At 36.6% G+C, this 25,606-nt stretch overlaps 1 protein-coding gene across 2 annotated transcripts; it reads right to left on the reverse strand.

Moving 5' to 3' along the window:
• Positions 1 to 1,492: 1,492 nt before the first annotated feature.
• On the reverse strand, positions 1,493 to 24,636 carry LOC136253321 (mucolipin-3-like). 2 transcript variants are annotated; one of them, XM_066045967.1, is made up of 12 exons: positions 24,154 to 24,636; positions 21,677 to 21,838; positions 21,254 to 21,398; positions 20,724 to 20,889; positions 10,700 to 10,985; positions 9,358 to 9,507; positions 8,803 to 8,913; positions 8,597 to 8,719; positions 8,331 to 8,549; positions 7,142 to 7,587; positions 2,065 to 2,185; positions 1,493 to 1,706 (listed from the first exon to the last, which is right to left on the reverse strand). In XM_066045967.1, exons 1-11 carry the CDS (start codon positions 24,565 to 24,567, stop codon positions 2,098 to 2,100), a joined length of 2,310 nt encoding a protein of 769 aa, XP_065902039.1. In that variant the 5' UTR covers positions 24,568 to 24,636; the 3' UTR covers positions 1,493 to 1,706; positions 2,065 to 2,097. The 2 variants fall into 2 exon arrangements, with proteins under 2 accessions (XP_065902039.1, XP_065902040.1); XM_066045968.1 differs by lacking the exon at positions 2,065 to 2,185.
• Between the last annotated feature and the right edge of the window lie 970 nt (positions 24,637 to 25,606).

Genomic DNA, 25,606 nt, shown 5'->3' on the forward strand with positions numbered 1-25,606 from the left:
TATGACATTATCCAGTAATTTGGTCACTGAATAAGTGTGTGCATTTAAATTCCTGTATGCCAGATGATCTTTATCTATATATTAATTGCAGTATATGTGACATCTGTGTATATAGCTTGACTTTGATTGTAGATAGTATATAACAAGTAAATAACAAGGGTTGAAACAGGACCTTGTGGGACACCCGATAGTAACCTGAATCACCACTATGACCTTCAAGCATTACTGACTGCATTCTTCCACTAAATTTAGCACTTGTGGGTTAGGTACAATCCATAGTTGACTATATTGAGGAGCAAAGCTACATCGGGGAGCTTGTCAAACACTATCGAAAAGTCTAGAAACAAGGTATCAACTTTTCTCTTCTTTATTTAATTCCAAGCCATCTAACAGATTTTCTAACTATAACTATTTTAATGAAATAACTCTTATATGAAAAACGTAGAGTGGTCACTTCACAGTGTATGTCATTTGTGATTATGAAGTTTAAAACACTTAATAGTAACACATGTACTGACATGATTTGAACATCATAACTTTGAAGCACTGTCACACCATCACCACACAAAACCAGCACAATACATGCTAGCATATATGGAGCTAAAACCCTTAATGTAGGTTAGTGTTCTATAATTGAACATCCAGTGTATACCATCTTATGTAAAAGTTTTGAGGTGGAAAAGTTTCATACAAGAGCAAATATATATGGGGAAGTTCAGAAAAAAAATAGTACTGCCATTCATTTGTACTAATCTGTTAAGAGGAAAAATTCATAGCTGAAGAGTTGTCTACAACAGCTATGGCATATGATGGAACACTCTAACAGAGCAATCACAAATTTTGAAGCACAGTAAAAAAGCAATGAATATTTTGATATATATATAGCTAGCAATACAAGCTATATATTCAGTATACGTATGTTCAGCATATAGGGAAATGTTTCATTGTATTTGTTGACTCAGTCCCATGACCACATTTAAACTACAAGTAAAGATAATAATTTATGGTAAATCATAAAATTATATGGTATATAAGCCTTTATCTGAGTTGGCTGCTAGGAAATGTTTTGTTTCTCAGTCCAATTACTGCTTCTCTTGGCTGTCATTTTAGTCTAACATCATCTTATAGATTTGTACAATCATCAACCATGACATAACCATCATGTCATCACTACAGAATCTACAGTACAATGTAGAAACATAGGTGGCTCCAGGATTTTTGGTGACTGGTTTCTGATCAAAAACATGCATAGCTAGATTTTTGGTGAAGACCAAAAAAAAAAAGAAGCTAGGTGATTAATTGCCTGCTGAAAATAACTTCTTGATACATGTAGCTAATAACTTGCTACACTGCTGCTCTGAATACTGTGACTGCTTATTAGAGTGATTGACTACTCTATTAGAGTATCTTAATCTAAACATGACTGGTTTCCGGAACCTCAGAAACCCTCCTGGAGCCACCCCTGACAAAGTACATAGAATGTGGAAAGATGTATTTCTACAGCAAGTAAATAAGTTGATGAAACTGGTACAGTATTTTGTCATTAAAACTATATGTGTACTGTACATCTCATAAAAAGCTAATTTCTTAGAAAGCATACATAAATACTGACAGTTCGTCAGGTATAAATATATACAATTATGTAGTTCTATAATTGCAAAATTTAGAAGTATTGTCACACGTCACTCTCCTCCAGTGTGTTACTCCTAGGCATAGAACAACATGTAAGTATAATTCTATTTACATTAAAAATTAAATGAAACCTTGTAAGAGAATTTTTGATACAGTATAAACAAGTACATAACTGCATGATAAAAATCAATAAAGTTTATAGCCTAATTGTGACAGAATAGAATTATCAGTTATTTCTTAGACTACAATTTCCACCATAGTCCAGTTCCTTATGGTTTTGATCGTGATTTACTGGACCAAAGCACCAAATTTGGTACAGTGGCTTCTTAGGGTATACAGAGTGATTTCAGAAGGGGTGCCACCATGAACTTGCACTGCACCCCTTCGTATATACGACAGCTATGTTGGACAATCCGCAAAATTAAAACCTACTATATTTACCCTATTGAATAAGTCGTCATTCCCTTAACACATTCCCAATTTTAATAATTCCTTTTTGTGAGTGAGTAGTCCATACATCTCAAAATCAGTTTCATTGAAATAAATTATGTCTCTGTATAAAGATACATAGCTTAAACAAAACTATACAATTAAAATTGCTAAAATTTGAACATGGTTATTCATGAAGAATTTCAAATATTAGCTTGTTACTTATTTTCCAATGAAAGCCATGTACATGTTTCCACTACATTGGCTACATAGAGCACCACCTGTTTACCAGATACTTCACCTCCTGGGTTCCAGAATTACACTATATTTTACACATTTCTATTTCCTAGAAAATGCACTTTAGGTAGGATTTTAAGATCTTTTCGTGCACTTTTGGAAAAAGCATGAAACGTACCACATAAAAGTTAGTTTTTAAAATAAAGATCCACACCTCCTCTAATTTGATCTTTGGTGACCTAATACCCAATTAAATGCCTAAAATTGGTCAGATATCATCCATGCATGATTCAGTCAGTATACACAGGGACTGATCCAGAGGGGGTGGATGGGGCGGCTAGCCACCCGCCATGCATGGCCTTGCAGCCACTCAGACATGCATTATTTAATAATGCTGAATATTACTGATTACAAACAATTTCATTATATCAATATAAACTAATACAAATCCCTGCATTGCATCAGATTCTAATGCTAGCTGGCTATAACCTTACAATAGATGGTAGCAGTATACATGAATTTATCTATGATCATGGGCAGTATTAAACTCAATGGAGCAAAACTAAACTATCATCTCCTACACATCACATATGACAGAGAGGAATGTGCAGTCTGTGCACAGCTGTTACAGGTGTATTACAGTTTAATTGTTTTAACCACTGGTGTATTACAGTTTGTTTTAACCACTGGTGTATTACAGCCTGTTTTAACCACTGGTGTTAACTCATGATCAGTCTGTACTGGGATTACAAAATACATTAGGCCAGGCAAACTTGATTACTAGTTTCTCATCCACAAAAATTCAGATTTCCATGTGGGCGGGGGGTCATTTTTCATTATTCATTAGTAAAGAAAATACTCCAAATCAAGCTGTCTGTTATAAAGGTTATCTAAAGCCTTTTAAGAACTATTACTTATGTATTAGCTAACACCGTTTCTGAGGTGCAAGTTACATTTGCTTTGCTGTAAAATGATAGCCAGCCTTCCTCGCATCAAAATATGTGTGCACGTGATTGATAACAGCAATAATGAAATTAGAGGCGGTGGGGTAAAAAGGGATGCGGGCGGGGATGAGAAACAATTAATCAAGTTTGCCCGGCCTTACTATGTTCACAAGGGCATGCTACTAGCTATGTGCTTCACTGTACTAGCTAGATGTCCCTGATGTAACTACCAAGACATTCAAGACTCTCATCTTAAAATCTGGGCCAGCCACCCACCTTGGTTGATTTCTATATCAGTGTCTGATACACTACAGTAGCTTAGTTTCGACTTAATACTCTTGTTCTAAATTTTAACATTTAAAGAAAGTACATAGCTTGCACTAAGTTATAAGAGCAAAAGTAGCCCTATTTCCACTCGTAATTATAGTACGTATACATACTACAGATTGCATTTCCGAAATCATTATTAGAGCCTGAGTTAGATATGTGGTATTATTCACAACTGTACAGTGGAAACTATGGCTACCTGTAATAGATAGGAGACCACTTCTGTATACATTTAAGAGATGTACAGTAGCATACGCACATCAAAACACTGCTTGTCCAAATCACATTGCTAAAATGGTGATAATGCCTATGGGATACCCAGTACACTCAAACATGCAGTATTTTAGTTACCACCCTTCTCCTTAACTTCAACTGTTACTTACGTATATACAATGTTGTCACAGTAACACTACCACATTCTATGTGCACCCTTAATTGTTGCTGTATAGTATGTCAAGGATAATTGGTGTGTCATGATTTGGTAGTACAAGGAGCTGTCATGCAGCCCTATTGACAGTACACAGTAACTATATATTAAATCCAAAAAAGAAAACTTGTACTATAAGTTTCTACATTATTTTTAAGATATATAAGTCGCATCATGCACACGTTTTGGTTTTAAACCTGCATGCACCATGACTGGTAGAAGTGGTAGCAATAGGGTATATGAGCAATGTATCAATTTTACATGCACCTAGTTTGGTCTTTAGAATATACATACCTTTTCTCCCATATGCACTGGATTATAACTTAGCTATCACCCATCATATATTACGATGCAGCAATACCCTGTAAACATGTACTTTGATTTAAAATGGCATTGAGAAAAAGACCATGCTATGCTGTGATACCATAAAAATTGTAGACACTAAGAGAGGTTGCTTATATGTTGAACAACTGTAGGGAAACCTCTATAATTCTGATGGGGCACAAAAATTGTGTGAGGATGTCGTCGTACAAAGGGGTGCAGGGTGAGTTCATGGTGGCACCCCTTCTAAAATCACTTTATACATCCTAAGGAATAAATGTGCCAAGTTTTGAGCTTTGGTCTGGTAAATCACGATATTGCCTAAAATTTGACATAAGAGACTGGACTACCATGTATTTACATTTCTGGGATATTCTGTGGGTCTCCAAATACAATGGTGTAGCAAAATTTTAGAAGCAGTAAAACTTGGAATATGGAACAGCAGAAGAACAAGATAAAAGAAAATTAGATTCTAACTTAATTATGATCACTAAAGCATTTTCACACTCTTCACTTCATAGTAACTCTGCTGACAACACAATCACGATAACAGGGTATGCCCGGGGTGATCTTTAAATAGGATGCACACAAAACTATCAAGCTATACTACTTTCTAATACTATTTCTAAAACATTTCAATACACAAAATAGAAAGCTCTTTCTGCTATACCAGCTGTCACACACGAGTAACTGTCCTCCCAATTTATTAGTGACAAAACACTCCACCTCAAAAAATGTAATTTACTTTACTTAACTCTGTTAGTCATTCATCGCCAAATGTGTTTAAAACAAATTCTAAAGTCAAACACTACTGTAAACTCCCGTAGCTTTGTACGGTATTACTCTAATAAATTTGGGCGGTCACTTGTATGAACACCTAGTACCATAATTCGCTTTATTTTTGTGCAAAAAATTTTCGTGATAAAAATTTTCATGTAAAATATTTTTGTATGATTTATGTGAATGACTGCTCTATTAGAGTAGTTTAATCTTGCATAAAATTTTCATGTAAAATATTTTCCTACAAGTTTTGCACACGAAAATTATTTTACAATGAAAAAGCAAATTACCATAACACAAAGAACTTGTAGTTTTGCAGTGAAATGTCTTAGAAAGTAGTTTAGCTTAGTTTGTTTGTTCTAGAATAGATAGTTTTGTTTGCATTCTATTTAATGAGTGCCTGAGGATCTCTTGCTATCACAATAGTGTTCTCAGCAGAGTTGCTATGAGGTGAGGAGTGTATAAACACTATAGAGGAGAGCATAAATAATAGTATAATATTTAGAATGTAAAGTTAGATTATTCCGCTGTTCCGTTATTCCGTATTCCAGATTACTGCTTCCCAATATTTTATGTACAACCTCTGTATGCAACATCACCACAGTATAATTACACTATGTACAGTGTGTGATTACTACATGAGGTAGTAAATAAGCCTTTGGCAATGAAAGTTACACAATGGAGTTTCAAGGGATGTACGAAACATAGGAACAATTACCATTTTAAAGTTCTGAGATTTTAGATTATTTGTGTGTTGGTAATTCATGTCAGTAGTCAAAGCATAAAATGTTTGAAGTCTCTATTAGAGTATCTTTTACATCTGTTTCAAGCCTTCAACAATAATCCCACCTTCTCCTCCCCGTTTCTATAGTCTATCAATAGCGGATTTTTGCCAAACTTTTTTACTATACGGTACTCCGTTCTACTCAACACCAAATGACACTCTGATTATTAAAAAGCATCTTAATGATGAAAAGTTGGCAGAAAAAAACTTTGGGGATGGGGACTCCACCTTAATTAATGTACATACGCTTTAATACCTAATGGAGCACATAAGTATGCTATCTTTACAAAAAAGTACTGTGCCATTTGCTGGTGGTGTTATGAATGTTGAGAGCAATGTTTAATTTTACGGTGACTCTCACACACCAGCACAGTGATCCCATGCAGCAGGTTATCATGTATATACCAAAAAATTTGGTCAGATTCCTCATGTGACAATGAACTGTGCCTTCTTTCTTATCTCTTGGTACGTAGCTACATAATATTGCAGGACCAATCATTTTTAACAATGCAACGTGGTCTTGCTATATCTGCTCATGTGATTACCACTAAAAAAATTGGCAGAAAAAACTTTGGTGATTGAAGCCCTATTTGACAAATTTGCCAAAGTTTTTATTTTATTATACAACACCTCTAAAATTTTATTACAAATCTGATGCATTAATAGCAAATACATAATAGTATGTTTCAGCTAGTGGTTGACTTACAGTATGCTTTCGGCTACTAGGACAAAATGTACAGTACTACACTACTACCAGATTTTGCACACACACATGCATGCATGCACATACACACATATGCACATGCACACATGCATGCATACACATTAATTGTTCACATGCATACATAGTTATTGGTAGACGTCACATCTACATGCTGTGAAGTGTAAAGACTTAACAGGGTGGAAAATACTGAGAGTTATACTGAAACATTAATAGACCTTTATTTGTGACCATGCTCATATTTATTTCCATTACCTCCTTCAACACTTCCTTCAACTCTATGGTTTTAAGTCATGCATAGTTGCAGGTTGGTAACTTGATATGTACATTCACTCTCTTTATGGGGATGTGTGGTAATGAAAAAATCATGAAACAGTCCTATAAAAGCCTTTTGGATTCATTCAGAGTCCCAGATATTACACTGCTGAGCTTTACTTACATTTATACATGATGTTCATATACAGTAGTAGAACAACTAAAAGTACTATAAACAGTTACGGTATAAGGTATATATACGTACAAGACCAGAAGATACTTACACATTGTTTACTGCAACTTTGGACAGAAGTCTAGATCTTGCTCTAGCTATCTCTTTTTTACTGGCATTAGGAGGTTCTGCAGCTATACTTTTCACAGTAGTAGAGTAGTGTCTGACATCTGGTACATTCAACCCATGTCCATCATCATGATTAACTTGAAAAGTGGTCAAATATTGCATTTGGGCATTTGGCTTCACTGGTACTGGAATCGAACCATTAACAGGATTGGAGTTTGTATTAGTATCAAATTTATCTGCATTAGACAAAATAATGGAGGTTTCATCATGTTTAATTGATGATTTAATACTTTCGGAGCTAGCAGAACAACTATTGCGGATACGTGGATAAGGAAATGGGTAACTTTTAGTTAAATCTTCCATTTGTTGTTGTTCTTCTTCATCTGCCCAGTCCCATACATAACCACGCGAACGCTCCTTCCAGTTATCCTATTAGAAACCATTACATATGATATTGTCACTAATAATCATAAGAACAAATCAGGCAAGTTACATACGCATTACCCAATTTGCTCAAGGATAAAATATTGCTTTTAAAAGCACTTTGTGGAAAGGAATGAAGAGTGCATACAAAACTTAGGTAACTATGTAAACTTTCCTGTTATGTGCTAACTAGAATTGTCATGAAAGAACTTTATAAAGGATAAAAGATTGGGAGTACTTTGCTGCAGGCTCAGCTAAAGTCTATAAACTACGTATGTATATTGCATGCAGGCTTTATGGACTAGCAGAGCACTTCAGTTGTATAACTGAGTATTTGTGTACTGTGGGAATAAAACACTTGAGCCAATTATACTTTGAAAACGGCCTATTATCTTAATGAGTAATGGTCAAAAATCAAGCCTTTTATGATCTCAAAATCAAGATCATGTTCGAGAGTACACTGATTTATTAGAGAGTTTCAGAGTGACCTGACTGCTTTATTGGAAAAGTACATGTTTTTAAATTACAGTAACAATGTGTAGTGTGTTCATTTATCTTTATTTTGTGGGTGTGGATTCCAAATTTTAATATTTTGAAAAATTGTCTAATTATGCTAGCATAATGCTCGATGTCTTTACTAGCTTATTGTACTTGAAATAATGCCAGCAAAATTGCCACAAGCCTATATGCACAGTATGCACTATAATGTAAATACAAACTAACATCACATAATATGTATGAGCACTTACCGATAGCGAATTATAGGCCTGAGCAAATATTCCAATAAACAAGCTGACAACAACATAAATGAAAATAAAGACAAAAATAAGGATATAAATCTTGTTGAATATTGCAACTGATATTGATACAGTTGCAGTGCCGACCGATACAGCTGAGAAAGCGGAGGAGAGGCCATCACCATTAAGAAAGGCAATAAGACTTTCAGATGTAGTGATAGGATCTCTAAACTGCAATAGGAAAGTATACAGTATGTTACAACATCAGCCATACTCACCCTAAGGCTATAGGGTCCCAACACCAGCCAACCACACAACACAAATGACACGAACAAGATCAATACACAAACAGCAAATCTCATCACACTAGGGAATGCAAGTTTAATTGTAATCAGCATAACCTATAAGAGAAGAACATCCACATGTAATTCAACTCTTGTACATATACATACAGTAGTACCATAATTCACACATGTATACTAACATTTAAAGTCTCAAAGTATTTGAGAAATCCGAACAGACCACACCACAGCATAAAAACTCCACATGCTAGTAAAATACTGTCAGCCTCAATCAATGGAAATGAAATGTATCTCTGTAAATAAAAGTACCACATTAAAACAAATGAGAAAACATTAGAGGCAGGACATGACTAGGTCACATATAATACATATACACAATAAGTCCTTGAAATGGCATTTATATGTATGGTCTGAATGCAGCTACCATTTATAATACATAGCTATACGACAAACATATATCAGAAGGCACAGTAGACCAAACACTTGCTGCAGTTAGCCATTTGCTCAAACCTTTTGCAATACAGTAAAAGTTTTGGTTTCACTTCTTTAAGTGCAGTAGCTTAATGTGAAGTGAACATATACTGAAGGCATTGGTGAAGAATTTCAGTATAGTTGTAAATTGGTAAAAACTGTGATTTATTTTTTACAATATAATCACATACTCTTATTACACAAAAGCAAGTACTTCGTTGTATAAACTGTAGTACATTATAGTTAATACAGTAGACAGAACATACTTTATAGTCAGTCAGTATCTTGATTATCGTTGCTGTCACCAGTACAACACAAGCAATAAATGCCAATATATACCACTTGTTGAATAGTACACTGAGCTCTGACCAACGCAGACGTTTACCATGATAGGCTTTGAAATGTAATGCAACATCCTAAAAAATTAAATGGATATAAAAACAGCTACAATAATAAGTATAGCACTGTAGTAGATTTACACGAGCCCTTGCAATTGTATAATACAACGGCGTAGCAAAGAATAAAAAATGCTTTCTAATTTTTTCACCTAAACTATCTCCATATTATGAAGAACAACATTATCTGTCCTAAACCACTTATTTTATTAGCCAAGTAAAGGTTTATGGCAATCGACAGCTTTCAATTTGCATGGCAACCTAAACAATTCAATATACCATTACCACATATGATTAGGATGGACTCAGGTAAGTGAAATGATAATCAATTACAATACAACTCATTGCTGTTTATGCCTACAGCATATACAACTGCCTCTTAAATGTGGTCACCAATAATGAATGATGACAATAATATAGTACCCTATACCAGTGATATGAGTAATAGGACTATGACGTACTGATGAGAGATGTATTTGATTTGTAACAATAGCACCAAGGGTCAACATTATAAATGATCCAAATAATTATTTGTAATCCAAGCAGAATAACCTTTGATCCGTGCTGCTTGAATGTGATAAGTGCAAATCTGGACACCTTTCAGTTACATACGTAAGTGGCTCTATTGCAAGTTTGGAACCGGGTCATGTCATCTGGATCAACCTGGTCTCATTCACATCTAGATTCTGCAACTGAGTATCTTTCTAGATGGTTAATGACGATGTTAACGTGTGTACATATACCTTCTTGAGTTTTGAAACAATCTCTTCTGGTGAGCAAAATGAATGTAATGAAGGGGAGTAGAGCATGAGAGCAGTTATAAAGGGACTGCACTATTAGAGCATTGATATTCAATCAGATTAGAGCAAATAACTATTTTCATCCTTACTACTTTTCATTGATCACTCCTTGGGGAAGTGTTAATACAGCATGGAAAATACTACTATAGTCGTCCAGTTGGAGCCATGCACTGTTTCATATATGTACGGTACTTTATGTATAAAATTACCTATAAATAAAGTTTGCCTGTACTACTGTTTGATAAATACATAGCCTGTATTTTTAAAAGAATCTTTGTTAACATATGGCTTCTGTGTATGCCGCTATTGGTCTGACCCAGATTACTACCTTGTTCAGTGGGTCATCCAGGTCCCAGTTTCAACACTGACCTATCTACCATACATGCCATAATTACATTTGCACACAAACATACCGTCGATAATTTCACAGTGTTAAATATAGAATAAAAGTAAATCATTCCAGTGATCACCAACAAAATAATGACAATGACATCAAGAATAGTACTGGTCCTTATAGTACTGGTACAGTATCTCCACAGTTCGGGATATAGTTCAACATGGACATGAACATTACTGCTTTGTAGTTGATTGTTCATTATCACTTTAACAGTGTATTTAGCATCTATTGCACTGTAATCATCTATTACACCTTTGTAGTATACAGTAGCTAGTATAAACTCAAACTGGATTTTTTGTACCCTAAAAAACAATAAAGAGAGAATCCGATAATTGTGTACATAATGTATACATCTCTGTACTATGAAGAAGGGAAAACACCTCTGTATTTTTAATGTGTGACTGGACCTGTGAAACTTGTATAGGCACACCCCCATCACAAGGAGATCATGTACAGTGTAAGTACAGTACCTAACTTGTATTTAAAAACCATCTGAAAAGTTCTTTAGAGAGGGATTAAAATTGCATGACTATAGCATGCTTAAGTAAGCAATGTCACTGCAATCAGATATGACAACCACACAACAGTAACAAATGACATTGTGGAAAACCATTAGCACAGGTACAATAGTACTGTAATAGTTTTCTAGAAACAAAACAATTAATCCAGTGATCCCACTGAAGCAATTTCACTGTAACGAGCTGCATAATTACCTGTTGTACATAAAAAATGATGAAGCTCTATATCAGCATTGGTGTGACCATTGTATTGGTTTGCATAATTTGCTTGGAGCACTCTGCATGTGCTGAAGATACACGAAAGAATTCCCTAGCTACTCTACTTGAACAGTCAAATAATCTAACAGACCATTCAAGATCAACAAAAAAAATTGCATTTGTGTTTTCTCTCGACTAGTCACCACTATGCTAATGAGGCTTTCAAATCTACTTTAGTAGGCCTTTAAAATGTTTAGAGACCTGCTGGCAGAAAAATCATGGAAAATTCTGTTTAGTACATGCGCATCTGTTTTCTAGAGTTCTTTAAGTCTCTATCTTTCTTCTACTACTGAGGACATATCAAGGACTTAAGTGAGTAAGTTTCCTTGTATATAGAGTGGTTTTATATTATCTGTAATGTGACTGTGGTCCATGAGTAGTTGCCATCGTAATCAGCTCAAGTTGTGTCTTTAAATGGAGTTTAAAGAATTTAAATGAGGTTAATAATGGAAGCAAACTGTGCGGGCACCCTCCATTCAATAATTTATTATATAATGTTTAAAATACCTTTAAACCTAGTTAATGTTGAGAACGACAGCAGCACCAGACAATCCACCATAGAGTGTGACAGCAAATGGGATTGACGGACACTAATTAGAATAGCTATGCACTAATAGGAATAGTGACTTTGCGCATGCGCACTAACACGTGATTGAGAAGTAGAAGCTGACGCTAACGCTTGACAACAAAAAACATCACCCACCCCCCCTCCCCCTCTTCATACCTACTGCCATACCTCTGGCTCGGTAGTACCAGAACTGCTATAAATCAATCAATCAATAACAGCAAATAAAGCAATTACAATGTGCTTCTGATATCAGGACCTCACACCTACAATCTGTCATGGGGTACACTGTTACAAATTTATGTTTCCATATACCATTGCTCAATAGGTAATTTTATGCTGTGTATTGCCACCTTACTGCAGATGCATATGTGCATATATGTATGGCTAACTTGTGTTGTATTCATTAGCTACAGATTAGGCCACTCAAACAGGAGCATCGATGTGCGACTCCCCAATGGGTCAATGTCAGCTCCTTCAAAGGTGGTGTTGATGGGGCTGCCCTCAAGGAGCACCATCAATCACCTTGGCTACAGAGAGCTCCAGCCTAGCATTTGGGCTGTCTCTCAGCCGGAGTGTTGGCCTCATGCTCCTTTGCGAGCATGGGTTAGCTCCACTCAAACAGGAGCGTCGATGTGCGACTCCCCAATGGGTCAATGTCAGCTCCTTCAAGGCGGTGTTGATGGGGCCGCTCTCAGGGAGCACCATCAACCACTTTGTGCACAGAGAGCTCCAGTCTAGCATTTGTGCTGTCTCTCAGCTGGAGTGTTGGCTCCATGCTCCTTCATGAGCATGGATCAGCTCAACACATGTCAGAGGGTGCATCAGCATGCTGCCACATGGTGGCAATGCTGGTCGGGCAGCTCTGACGCAGAGCTTACCCACAGCTCTAGCTGCACTTGCAGCATCTCCATTCCTGATAGGAGGAATGTGATAGTACTGCACCCAATTAAGACGGTAGCCATATACTTATAAGTATATTGCCAACGTAGATGTGGCTTAAGAGAAGGTACTTGGCACACAGAATGCCTCTGGATGCCAAATCCCTTCCTGGCCCAAGTATCGAGAATTGTTTCAGAAGTTTAGGGCCTTAGACATTTGACCTCAAAAAACTAGAAAGAAATAATTTTAAAGAACCAAACATGGCAATCAGGGCAAAGTACATTTACCAAACCACCACCACAAACATCAGTTCATGGGAGGCGAAGAACTTCTACTGGACTGGCATCTTACGAGCAAGGGCACACAAGAAAGGTTAGTCAAGTGACCAACATTAACAATCTAATAGTCATGAGTGTGCATTAGTCAGAATCTAAATGCATGCATACTTCATAATTTATTCTTTTAAACTGTGAGTTGCGGCTTACAAAAAAGCCCTCCCTCCCCTTCCATCGTCGTGTGTGCTAGAACATTGTTTTATGCATGATTGTTCTCAACAGGTTACCATACTCAGCAGTCTTTGCTGGGGGAAGAGTTTCCTTGTATGCTGTAGTGATGTGCGGTATTGGATTTTGGCAGTCGGTATTTTTCCGGTACAATAATTGCTGTTAATCTTCAGTATCGGTATCAACATTGGTATTATTATATTGTAATAATTATATTTAATGTATGAATTGCTATTAAAAATAATTGTAATCATGTAATAATATAATCATGGCATTGTCAGCTGAAAATTTTAATCAATAACTACAAGTTCTTGTTTAGAAACACAAGCTGGTTAAGGTTTTCTCCACTTAAGTGAGATCTTCGTTGGGAACTAATGTAGCCGGCAGCAGAAAAAGGTCTTTCAGATGGAGTTGACATGGCTGGTATTGCCAGGTACGCCCTTGCAATCCTTGCTAAGGTAGGGAAATGGCTCTTGTTTCCCTTCCACCATGTTAAAGGATCCTCCTTTCTGTCGATGTATTCAGCACTGCAGTATAATGACAATTTTTTTTCGTCTTTGTCTTGATTAGTTGATAAATCAGTAGATTTCTTCTTTTTGAGTTCATCAAAACTGTCCCATAAACATTTCTTCTTCTTGATGGGTACATCTTCTTGATCATCATTGACAACACTTGCACTGCTTGTACGTAACTGAATCTCCTTGTGTAAGTGCACGCATAATGGAAAGAAGTGATCTTTTGGCTCTGACTAAAGCAGCATTACTAAAACAGACTTCCTTAAACCTGGGGTCTAATAAGGTACATATGTGACCGGATTTGCGAAAAGGTACCTTTTCCACACATTTGACATACCAGCAAACAAAATTATGTAACACTTGACTCCTTATACTGATTAACTTACTCTTACTATCAATATGTAGCCAGATACTGTTGCTACATTCATTGAAAATTTCAAGCAATTATATGCCATGATCAAAACGTTATGAAGATTTAAAGTTCAAAATATGGGTCAAATTTTGTGTGTGAAAAAGGTACCTTTTTGCAAATCCAGTCACATATACTGTAAATCCTGTCTTCTTCATAATTTAACCATCTCCGTTCAATTGATGAAATTAAGCCTACAACCACTTGCTGGCTTTCCTCAGAGGTAGGAACACTACTTCCTTGGTTTCTGGGACCTGGGTTTCATCATCATCGGAGACTTGTGTCTCATCATCATCAACTACATTCTTGCGGAGCTCAAACAATAAGGTATTCAGCAAAGGGATTACTTTACTGCAACACACTCTCTGCTCAGCGCTAAGCTCCCGTGTGGCTTCTTCCAGTGGTTGCAGGATTTGAATAAGTTCACTCATCATGCACCATTCAGCAGCAGAAAGACTCACCCTTGGTCCTGTAGACGAAGCACACATTACAGTGATTGCTGGTTTTTGTTCCAAAAGTCGGGTAAGCATGTAATAGGTGCTGTTCCATCTTGTTGGGCAGTCTGAAAGCAATTGGTGTTTTGGCAGGCTCAGTTGTTCTTGGAGCTCTGTCAGTCTTTCTGTACCTTTAGTCAAACGATTGTAAAAGGCTACAATAGCCTTGGTTGATTTAATCATCTCTCTTATTCCTGGGGACATCTTAATACCATCATCAATGGCCAACTGCAAAGTATGACCGAAGCAATGCCTACTATTCCACTCACCAAGGCGTGATGCCAGGTCCATGTTAGAAGCATCATCTGTTATTACAGCAGACACTGCAGCTTGGTCGATACTGAAATCACGAAGAATCTGCTTTAAACAGGAAGCTATATTCACACCAGTATGCCTCCCTGCGAAGGGTTCGACTGCTAGGCACAGAGACAAAAGTTCAAAATCTGCTGTCAAAAAATGACATGTTAGTCCAAGATAGGCATCGTTAGCCTCACATGTCAGTTGTCAGAGCCATCTTGTTCTTGCTTTGCATTACACCACTGAGCTTTGATTCAACTTCTTTCCTTGCCTCCTTGTACATAGAAGGAACAATAGATCTTGAAAATGTTGTCCTGTGGGGAATCTGATAGCGAGGTTCTAATTGTTGCATCAGCTCTGTAAATCCTCTATCTTCAACAAATGAATATGGCTGAAAATAATGGATCATCATACCAGCAATTCCTCTTGTGATTTTCTTGTGTAAGGCACTACTGCTATCCAGCTTGGTTTTTTTCGCAGCCATACCAAGTAAGGATTGCTGTGCGTGTCTCTTCAGCACACTAGACTGACTGCTTGATTGTTTACTTTTGCGCTTTTCATCGGTTTTCCGTCTCACTTCCTCATATATTTTAGAATACTTTGTCTTCAGGTGGCTCATTAAGTTTGAAGTATTTCCCTTCACAACTTTAATACTTTTTACACACTCCTTACAATTGGCCAAGCGGTGAGATCCAGTCCTTTCCAGGCGTTCCTCCGTCTTTTCAAAGTAAAGCACTCTCCTTACTTTTCCCTTTTGCATTCATCGATTCTATAATCATAACATCCCGCCCAACCTCTTCCGTCACATCTTCAACCTTGTCTTTGTGATCCGATTCTGTATTAGACGCCATTTTCAAGTGGCACGTGTCGTGGTGCAATCCAATAATTCAGTGCAACCCGTGAGGATACGCTAGTGCAATGGCATTGCATGCAGCGGGCAGTAACTGCAATAATATACTAACTACCATACCGAATCAAAGGATCATCGGAATATCGAGAGACAGTGGTACTATCGGTATTTACCGGATTTGACGATTGTATTGATGCAGCGATATTTATCGAAATAAGTATATTTCAATACCGATATTGAGCCAACCATGGTATATCTACAATTACCGAATTATCAATATATTTTCAGTATACCGTACATCACTAGTATGCTGTTACTTGCTACCATTGATTTCTTATTATGCTATTGCTACAGAAAGGAATGACCAGTCTATCCTCATTTAGTTTGCGATAGATTTTCTGAGTTGTGGATGTTAAGGATGAGCAACAACGCAGGCCTGTAGAACAGTAATTTGTGCTTGTACTGCGGAAGATAAGCAGTAATTGATGTGTGCTTGTACTGTGGAAAAGGCGCAGTAATATGTATGTACTCATATTGCAGAAGTGCTCGCAGTCTTCTCCATTCTCATATAGCTGAGAATGTGATAGCACAGGGTCCTCAGGATGCCAACTTCCTCCATAGGCTGTTCACCCAAGTTTATGCCTAATTTTCCTCCCAGAAGCTAAAATTTTAGTAGTGCGTGTACAATTTAGTGGTCCTGTTCTATTTAGTAAATCAGGTGGTGGGGCGCTGTGCACTTACCACTATCACCACAATCAATGATTAGGGTGACCATCAACCATCTGGTGTCTCAAGCTAGGATGTTCTAGGCAAGATGAGCGAACAGCATTAAACTGTTATACACACATATTCTCAACACTGCTGTGATGAGATAGACACTGATAATAACTCGTTAATTTCTTGTCCACTTGTGACATTATCGGAACTATCACTGTGATCTAAGTCTGTTTTGAATGAGTACCAACAAGAGATAGGAACTTTGATTTCTCAAAACTCTTGACAAAAAACATGTTCAGCACTTCTTTTGCCATTGTGTGATGATTTTAATATGACACATAACCCAATCCCATAATATGCCTACATAAAATACCCCCATTATCTAAGATAGTTAGAAACCCCATTCTCAGATCTTCGTGTTTTAAAAACCTTGGGAATTTTCTCCTTGGTTTTTTAAATCCAAGAAGACCCTCATTCTAGGTCTCTAACCTACACATAAAATAACAGTAGGCAAGTAGCAGGTAGGCAGACCAAAAATTGGGTTTTGGGGATTATTAAAATCCAATATTTGGTCTTTGGTTTTAATTTGGATTTGACAATGCACTAAGATTCTTCCTTAACCCTTAAAGCGGCATAAAACTTTAAAATGCATGCACCGTATCCGCATAAGCCACTATTATGGCTGTTGATATTGATCAATCAATAACTCGTATATGAAAGGTCACACGGATTCACAATTAGGGAATGCTGACTTCACAAAATATAAAACGGTATCCAAGTTTTACCAATTCTAATGCCCCTTTGCCAAGTTATGACGGTTTAAACACAAGGGTGTAAAGTTACATAATGTTTTAGAGAAGTTGTCTTTGAGGTTTGTAAACTCTGAGGATTCTAGTCATGTGGAAAGTGTTTCCATCAATCTACAAGTTGATATGGTCCACTGTGACACTGTTCAAGCAGTGTCGCTTTCAGCAAGTCATTCAATATTATTTGCCTTGTTGACATCTAAGCATTTGAGTGAGTGAGCTGATGGTGATTCTTGCTAATTGACGGATTTTCAACTAAAGAAGACTGTGAAACATGAGGAGAAACAGTAATAACTGTTTATTTGAGGGGTAGCTCATAAGCTTTAAAAATCCAAAATTGTGTATGAGAGTCCCAATATTTAAGTATTTCAAAATATTTAGCAAGTATTCAATAAGTATTTATAAATACAATTAAAAAAATTTATTTACTTTCTGAAGATGTGTCACTCGCGTTCTCACTATTACTTGTGTAGGAAACAGGAACAGTAAACAAGAGGGAACCAAAGAAGCCTCAACAGGAGCACAACAGTGCTATTTAATGGCTGATTCACAAAACATTCAGCATGTACCTACACTGTAGTTACTCCAAGTAATCATTGTAGCTACCTACTCATCATCTGAAGTGTCAATTTTAGCTGGTTGCTGCCCTGAAAGTTCATGAAATTAATGCAAGAACGGATGGAAATGAAAATAACCATATTTAACAGCAATTATAGATTTCAGGATTTCTATATATTTAATGGATTTATATTTGGATTTCCCAGATAGTGTATATACGAGAGTCCCAGCTTGTGAGCTACCACCCAGTTTTATCATTGATATCTGTAAGAATATAACACTTCTGTTACAAATACAGTTGATGGTTAATATCATACGTTTTCCATGCATTTTTTAATACTCCCATTATAGTGGATTATGTGCCTTTTAGGGTTAAAGTCGCATATGATATGATATGATTTATTTGGGTGGACATCTGACCACAGCTGCAAGGCTAGAAGCCAAATAAAGCAGCACATGGCACAATTACAAACTCAAGTGTGGCATGTGTTATTGGTGTCTGCCTTCTGTACTTCGCCTTTCCTTTTATCATACAGTATTGTACTGTATATTTCAAGCCAAACCTATTACTCTAAAATCCAACCTCAAATTCCCTTCACGACAGCTTGGCAGAATTGGTTAGCCAAGCCCAGCAATGTCTTCAGACAACCCCAAACCCTTCTGAAAAGTGTACAATACATGCATCATAGACTTGCCTTTGTCCTCCTTTGTGTTCCAGTTCTTATTACTAACAATGCAAAGTTTCAAATCACAATAACGTCCTGTGGCTGTGTCGGTTATTATGCTTATCGCCCGTATTTTCCGTAGCAACTGAATTGATTGCAGAGATGTTTCTTGTACTGTTCTTCATTTGTAATGCTGTGTAACTGGCGGAGCATAACTGAAACCATCTACTTTTCTATTATGTAATTGATTGTTGGGGCACGTGTTCTGAAGCAACATTATTTCTATGGCATGCATGGTTCATTTGTCATATTTGTATATGTTATAAAAACGTAAACAAGCAAGTACTGTGTAGAATAGCTAGTTGGATTAAGGATCAAAGAAAAAAGTAGTGAAACAAGGGAATAGCTAAAAAGTGGTGAAACAAGGGAGGTTGCCTACACCTGCAGATATACTAGTGGACATTTAATCCCTAATTCAGTCATGGTTATAGAATGACGTCAAGGGATTCAATGTCCACTAGTATATGAACTTTCCTTGTTTTACCACTTTTAGCCACTCTCTTGTTTTTCTTTTTTTTTCTTTGATCCTTAATCCAACTTATAATTTTACCTTTGTTACATGGTCATTTTATTCCTTCATGCAAGGAAACCATACCTGGTATTGACTTTCTGTATTGAAGGAACATATTAGTTGTCACAAAACTATTACTCACTTGAGATAACAGGAAGATTGAGATTACACAGATGTGGCTGTATTAGTGAATCTCGATCTTCCTGTTATAGCATAGCTGTGATACAGTAATTTCTAGATACTGTATACTGAAGGAACATATTTAGATGTCACTAAACTATTTCTCACTCAAGATAAACAGACAAAGAGGGTTCCAGCAATAAAAAGTAGTTTAACATCACTTTTTGGGAAATTTTTACTTTGGTATTGAACAGATTTTTGGAATTGAACAGATGGTGGTAACATGTTAATGTGGGGATTTTCCCACATAGCTGTGTTATCACAGTTATACCATCATTCATATGCCTTATTTCGGATTACAAGAAAACTAATTCACTTCTAGATTTGTCTACACAAGTGCATTATGTGTACCATGTAATTATTTTGTAAAAGCAAGCTACTGGGTAAAACAGTAGGGATTCATTAACAATCTGAAAGTGACGAGTGACTTTAAAATACTCATGCAAGTAATTTAAAAGTGAATTATGGTTAAGGTGGCAGTCAAGCGGCTATCAGCAGTTGCCTGGTATTGGTATTAAGGAAAAATAAACAAACAAATACAAGGGACGGGATGCGATGCGATGTATGCGATGTATTTGTTTATCTGTCCCTGCTATGTAAAGAAGACCATTTCATCTTCTGTGCTATTTTGTACATAAGACTGTTTCATAATATTACAGGGTACTTGAAGCGAGTTTATAAACAAATGTGAAACGATAATCATCCCCCCCATTTCTTTACAGTCTTCATATTTCTACATATCATTTCAACGCTGGCACTACAGAATGCACAAAACTCACACTAAGCTCAGGAAAAAGCAGCTCTACTGCTAAAACGCCTAACCACATCACGATGGTTATACAATTAAGGTAACACTCCTTAACCTGTCCATAACTAGCATTCAAAATTTTGGCCTGTTACAATGAGCCATTGTGGGAAAACACTGTCAGCATGAAGTCATGCCAAGGGTGTCCTGGGGAATTTCTCCTCAAGTATCTCTTCCAAAATACTGCCTATTAATTGCATTTGGGAATAGTTTCAGCACTAAATTAAATATTTCAAATGAAATAGCATTTTTGACTATACAGTAGATCCTAGCCTGATAGTTATACATGCACGCAAATTAGCTTATAAGAAGAAACAAAACTATGTCACATGATACATGTACAGACTTCATACACAACATACAGTAACTACTGGGTCTGACTTTATGTTGTATAAAACAGTTTGGGATGTTGTACACAGCAAACATATATTGTTACCAAGTACTTACCTGTCAATGTTATTCCTGTTAATAAAATGTACCACCTGATTCATCACAGTGTAGTTACAGTACTCAAGGGTACAACAAGGTTTAGTAATGTTGCATGGTTCCTCTTCTGTTATGTTTGTAGTAGGAAGAAAAAGATCTCGAGTAATAACTGTATACTTGTCATTGTCTGTAATTAAAAGGACACATTGCTACTAAAGTTAATCGGTATAAAATTGATGGACTACAACATACGTACATATAATACTTTAATACATAATCCTGAACTATACATATAACAGAAAAGTAATACTCTTACAGCGTCGGTGTATATACAGTGTAGGTCATAGTTGGTACTAGTTTTATTGTTATGGTAATGTGAAAGAAGGAATCGTGGGCTCCAGAAAGTGCAGGGGCAGGAAACTGTAATTCAAATACATAACAATTGGGAATAGTGCTGCAGCTACTCTATTTGTATTCCTTTAGGGATCTATCAGTAGTCAATAATCCATGCAAATTCTTAATGGTCACATATCAATAAGAACTTCACTTACATGGATAATAGTGAACTTTTTGATCAAAACAGTCTTGTAATTCTTTGTAGTCCACAGTCATTCTCAGATAATCAGCATACTTGCTCTTTGATTCATTTGTGAAGTAAAAAAAGGAGCTTACAGGTTCTCTTGAAACATAATAGAACTAGAGAAATCAAAAATGAAACCTCAACTGCTGTATGTACACGTATACTAATTAGCACCTTGAAACCCACATGTGCTTTTTCTAGGAAATTTCTTGTATTGTAAGTGCACAACTATATTTAGCCACCCACCACAATGTTGATCCTAGCCTTAATTGCCCTATACCAGACTAATCACAAGATTACAACTGCATGCATGACTTAAGTTATAAGTGATTCATTAAAGTTACTGTAAAAACACAACTCTACTCAATGGGGGAACAAACACGTAATCACTTACAGATTCAACAACATGTTCAATTTGATCATATACTTCAGTCATTGTGTATAGTGTATCTTTTGGTTTATCACACTCAGGTATTACGAAATGCTCAGTGAAAGCTACAGTGTTTTCTGTCAGGAACATTGTCACTTTGAACTTCTCAATAGCATAGATGGATATCTACACAGATATAAGACCACATGTATATAGTGAAAACAATAACTATATACTGTATACATTAAGAGTGATCAATATGTCTCATAGCACATAAGTGAAAATTGTTCTCGAATAGTCCAATAGAATTGGATTTCAAATACAGATAATTGTGAATGCTAAACTCCAATAAGGACCTGTGAAAATGCTTTTAAAAAAAATTCCCAGCTTTAATTGTGGTTTGATCCTCTTGTAACAATTAGTACAGTCTCAGAAATTTGATAGTACTAATGGGACCATACATGTGCTAATGAATACATTTAAATGTAATATTATGAATTACTGTTGCTGTATATAGATATCTAAAGCTAGATTAGCATTGTTGGCCTTCCAGTGATGAATATATAGTTTGGTCATTCACCAACATGACAAGGCTTACTTTAAGATTTTCAATGATGCCACTAATTACTACTGTATACATCCTGCACATTAGTATTGTTTTGTATAGGATATGCACATCCCACATAGCTTTATCCATATGGAGTTATTAGTTATTAATAATAAGCTATTAAAACCCTCTCACTGCCAAATTTGTAGCGACTCCAATCTGCTTCTAAACTGTTATAACCTATAAACTAACCTTATAAACTATTAAATTACTCACTATAAAACAAGGAATTCAATTACTGGAGTTTTGGTTTACACTACAGCAACCACAAAGCTACTATATAACTTTAAAGTAAAAAAAAAAAAAACCCAGCTTGGGTAAAACTAAAACCACACAAAAACTTCAAAACTTATTAGTCTATTACTGTTTATAATATAAAACAGACATTGCTAGCCTGTTGATGGTTGAAGCGATTATCTCCAAGTCTGGCTTTCAGGCATTTGAGCAAGTGTGTGTGCATATATGCACAAGGCTACTAATTCAAGGAATACAAAAGTAGCAATATGCCACTATGACCTATATACCCGTCTCTGCACTGCCAATATCACTTTGAAGAATTGTCTACAATGCTTATTATCGACCAAAAAAGTGTATCATGTCATCTTTCCCACAATCATGCATGAGGGACCGGTTACCTCTGTTCCCGTGCACTTGAGAGTGTGACTGCTACAGGATAAGCGCAAAGGCTACTAAAACGTTCGACAGAAGCTACAGAGTGCTTAGGAAGTGGTTTTGTAGGTGTTTATAACTGATTCCACCATATGACAGCTGTGGCAGTGAGTGGGTTAAGTAATATCAGAGCTGTACTACTAGTATAGTGCATGTATTTATGTATAAACTGACGTATTCTTCTTGAAATACTTTGTCCCAGATGTGGCTTAGCCAAGATGTACACCTTCTCTAGTTATTTATACCTGTTGAGATAATTCTGAGCTAACTTACAGTAAGTATCCCGTTTTTAAATATGGTATGGTTTTGTAAAGTGGATGAGACCCACTTGGCTTGGACAGAATGTGACCCAAATCACCAAGATATTTCGGATGAGCTGATGCACTTACAATGCTACTTAGCATTAAGTTTATGTGGCAAGCTCAAATGACAACTTCTGGCCTTGGCAGGGTCCCGGCTAACTGGTGGTGTATTGGTAGTTAGATGACTTCTTACAGTTATTTGGCCAGTTTCTCAATTTGCTAGCAATGTGATTATCATCATTATCAAAAGCAACTACATCGACATGTTTAATCCATACATACCAACCACCCAAGAATTTCTACCCAAGCTAATGCAATCCCACTCAGCCACCATGCAAGTTGCTTAATGGCAGTGTTATAATGATAACTTTACTGAATGTAAGCATTTTGATAATCATAGCTAGTTCTATACTGAAACTAAGAGGACGCTTCAACTTAATTGCTACCAATGCAAGGTCTCTAAAATCCATGTTGTTTGCTGGCTGCAACTACAGGTGTGGTACAGTGCCAATGTACTCAGTGTTTAGGGTAAACCCAGGTGTTCTTGTGGTTACTTTTTGTTAAGTTATTGTTTTGTTAACTGGCTCTTCATGATAACAAATTCCATGTCACCATGTAATCACAGCCTCAAGTAGCTACAGAGGTGTATATAATTATTTAGCTCAATAGCTAAACCTTGTACCTCTCATGCTAAACTGCTATGGCACATAAAACTACCTTGTATACTTAAGTCATGCCATACAAACTGCAGAGATAGCTATATGGTATTACAAATGCCCCCTAGCTTGTTCCTTATACACCCTGTGAGAGTGGTATCTCTCAAACGAACTGATTCAGTGCTAGCTATATAGCGAATTATATAGTTAGCTATAGCCGAGGGCCGTATAACTAAGTTCTCAAATGAGGTGCAAGAGTCTACTCACTTGTGCGGTAACCAGCAAAATAAGCAGTATGTGTAGGGTCAGTTTCCATGGGAATCGTCTTCGAGTTTCGTCTTTCCACTTCTCAATATGACTTTTAAAATGGTAGCGAAGTTTCGTCTTCATTTCATTATCCGCTCGACTAGTCTTTCCTTTCCATTCACTCTCCTGGTCTTCACGTAATGCTCCATTGACCGAGCCATTGCTTTTCCTGAGCAACTCAATATCTTTTTCGTCTTTCCTGATAGCGTCGCGAAATCGACGAGTTTCACCGTCAAAGGGCGAATAATGGCACGAACCGATCGTGTACGTTTTTAAACAGGTAAGGAATCTCTCTAGCAAAGTTTTCTCTTCATCATCACTGTACTGTTCATCATCGCGATCGGTCTCATTGATCTCTTGATAATTCCCATTCATGATGCTCCCAGATTCTCGGAGATTGCAGTGGTTCCTAGAGTGGTTCACTCGATCACTGCACGGGGGAAACTTTTGTTATTAATTATATACTGATTGTCACGTGAACTAGCTACGTATGCTATAATGATAACTTACGTAGATTGAATGCGAAGCATGCTAAACTAGGGGGGTCTGGGGGCATGCTCCCGGGAAAGTTTTGAAAATTAGACCCTCTGAGAATGAATATGAGAGTGATTTGAGTAGTTTATCATAGTATAATATGACTGTTTGCATTGCTCTATCAGCAGGGTATCTGAAGCTTAAATTAAAGCTTTTTCTAGCTAATATGAGTATCATGCAATGCCACCTAGGAATTTTCTAAATACTGCACCCTTTGAATTTGAAATTGAATTATTGTTTAGGGCAGGATTTTCAAAGAAAGTTTCCAACAGAACACAAGTTTGTAATACTAGTGGCAGGGGTCTGGGGGTGCAGCCCCCAGCCATTGAAAAATTCTGAATGTTTTAATGGTCCAAAACTCAACAGATTGCTATAATATAACTTATGGATGAATAATTGTTATACTTTGTATAACTCACAGCTGGGACACAGTTATCTACTGACAGATGGTCTACACATGTACAGAAGAATTTTGCAGTGACAAATTAGAGTTTTTGCTATACAATTTAATAAATATATGTGACCGGATTTGCGAAAAGGTACCTTTTCCACACATTTGACATACCAGCAAACAAAATGATGTAACACTTGTTTCCTTATACTGATTAACTTGCTCTTAGTATCACAATGTAGCCAGATACTGTAGCTACAGTCATTGAACATTTCAAGCAATTATATGCCACAATCAAAGAGTTATGAAGCTTTAAAGTTCAAACAATGGGTCAAATTTTGTGTGTGAAAAAGGTACCTTTTCGCAAATCTGGTCACATATTGAGAATATTTGTACACCCAAGTGGCAAGTGCATAATATAAAATTATACACCCATACACAACTAAAAATACAACTGCTGACCATATAGTGATAAACTCATACTCAGTC

The sequence above is a fragment of the Dysidea avara genome, chromosome 4, assembly GCF_963678975.1.
Source record: "Dysidea avara chromosome 4, odDysAvar1.4, whole genome shotgun sequence".
Taxonomy (NCBI): domain Eukaryota; kingdom Metazoa; phylum Porifera; class Demospongiae; order Dictyoceratida; family Dysideidae; genus Dysidea; species Dysidea avara.

Bases quoted from the DNA above. Each gene is read 5' to 3' on its own strand.
- LOC136253321 (XM_066045967.1), bottom strand. From the start codon at position 24,567: ATGAATGGGAATTATCAAGAGATCAATGAGACCGATCGCGATGATGAA. The intron at 8,720-8,802 runs GTTAGTATACAT...CTTCTCTTATAG, and splicing joins AATACTTTGAGACTTTAAAT to GTTATGCTGATTACAATTAA. The intron at 2,186-7,141 runs GTAAGTATCTTC...ATCTTTATACAG, and splicing joins AAAGTTGCAGTAAACAATGT to AGACATAATTTATTTCAATG.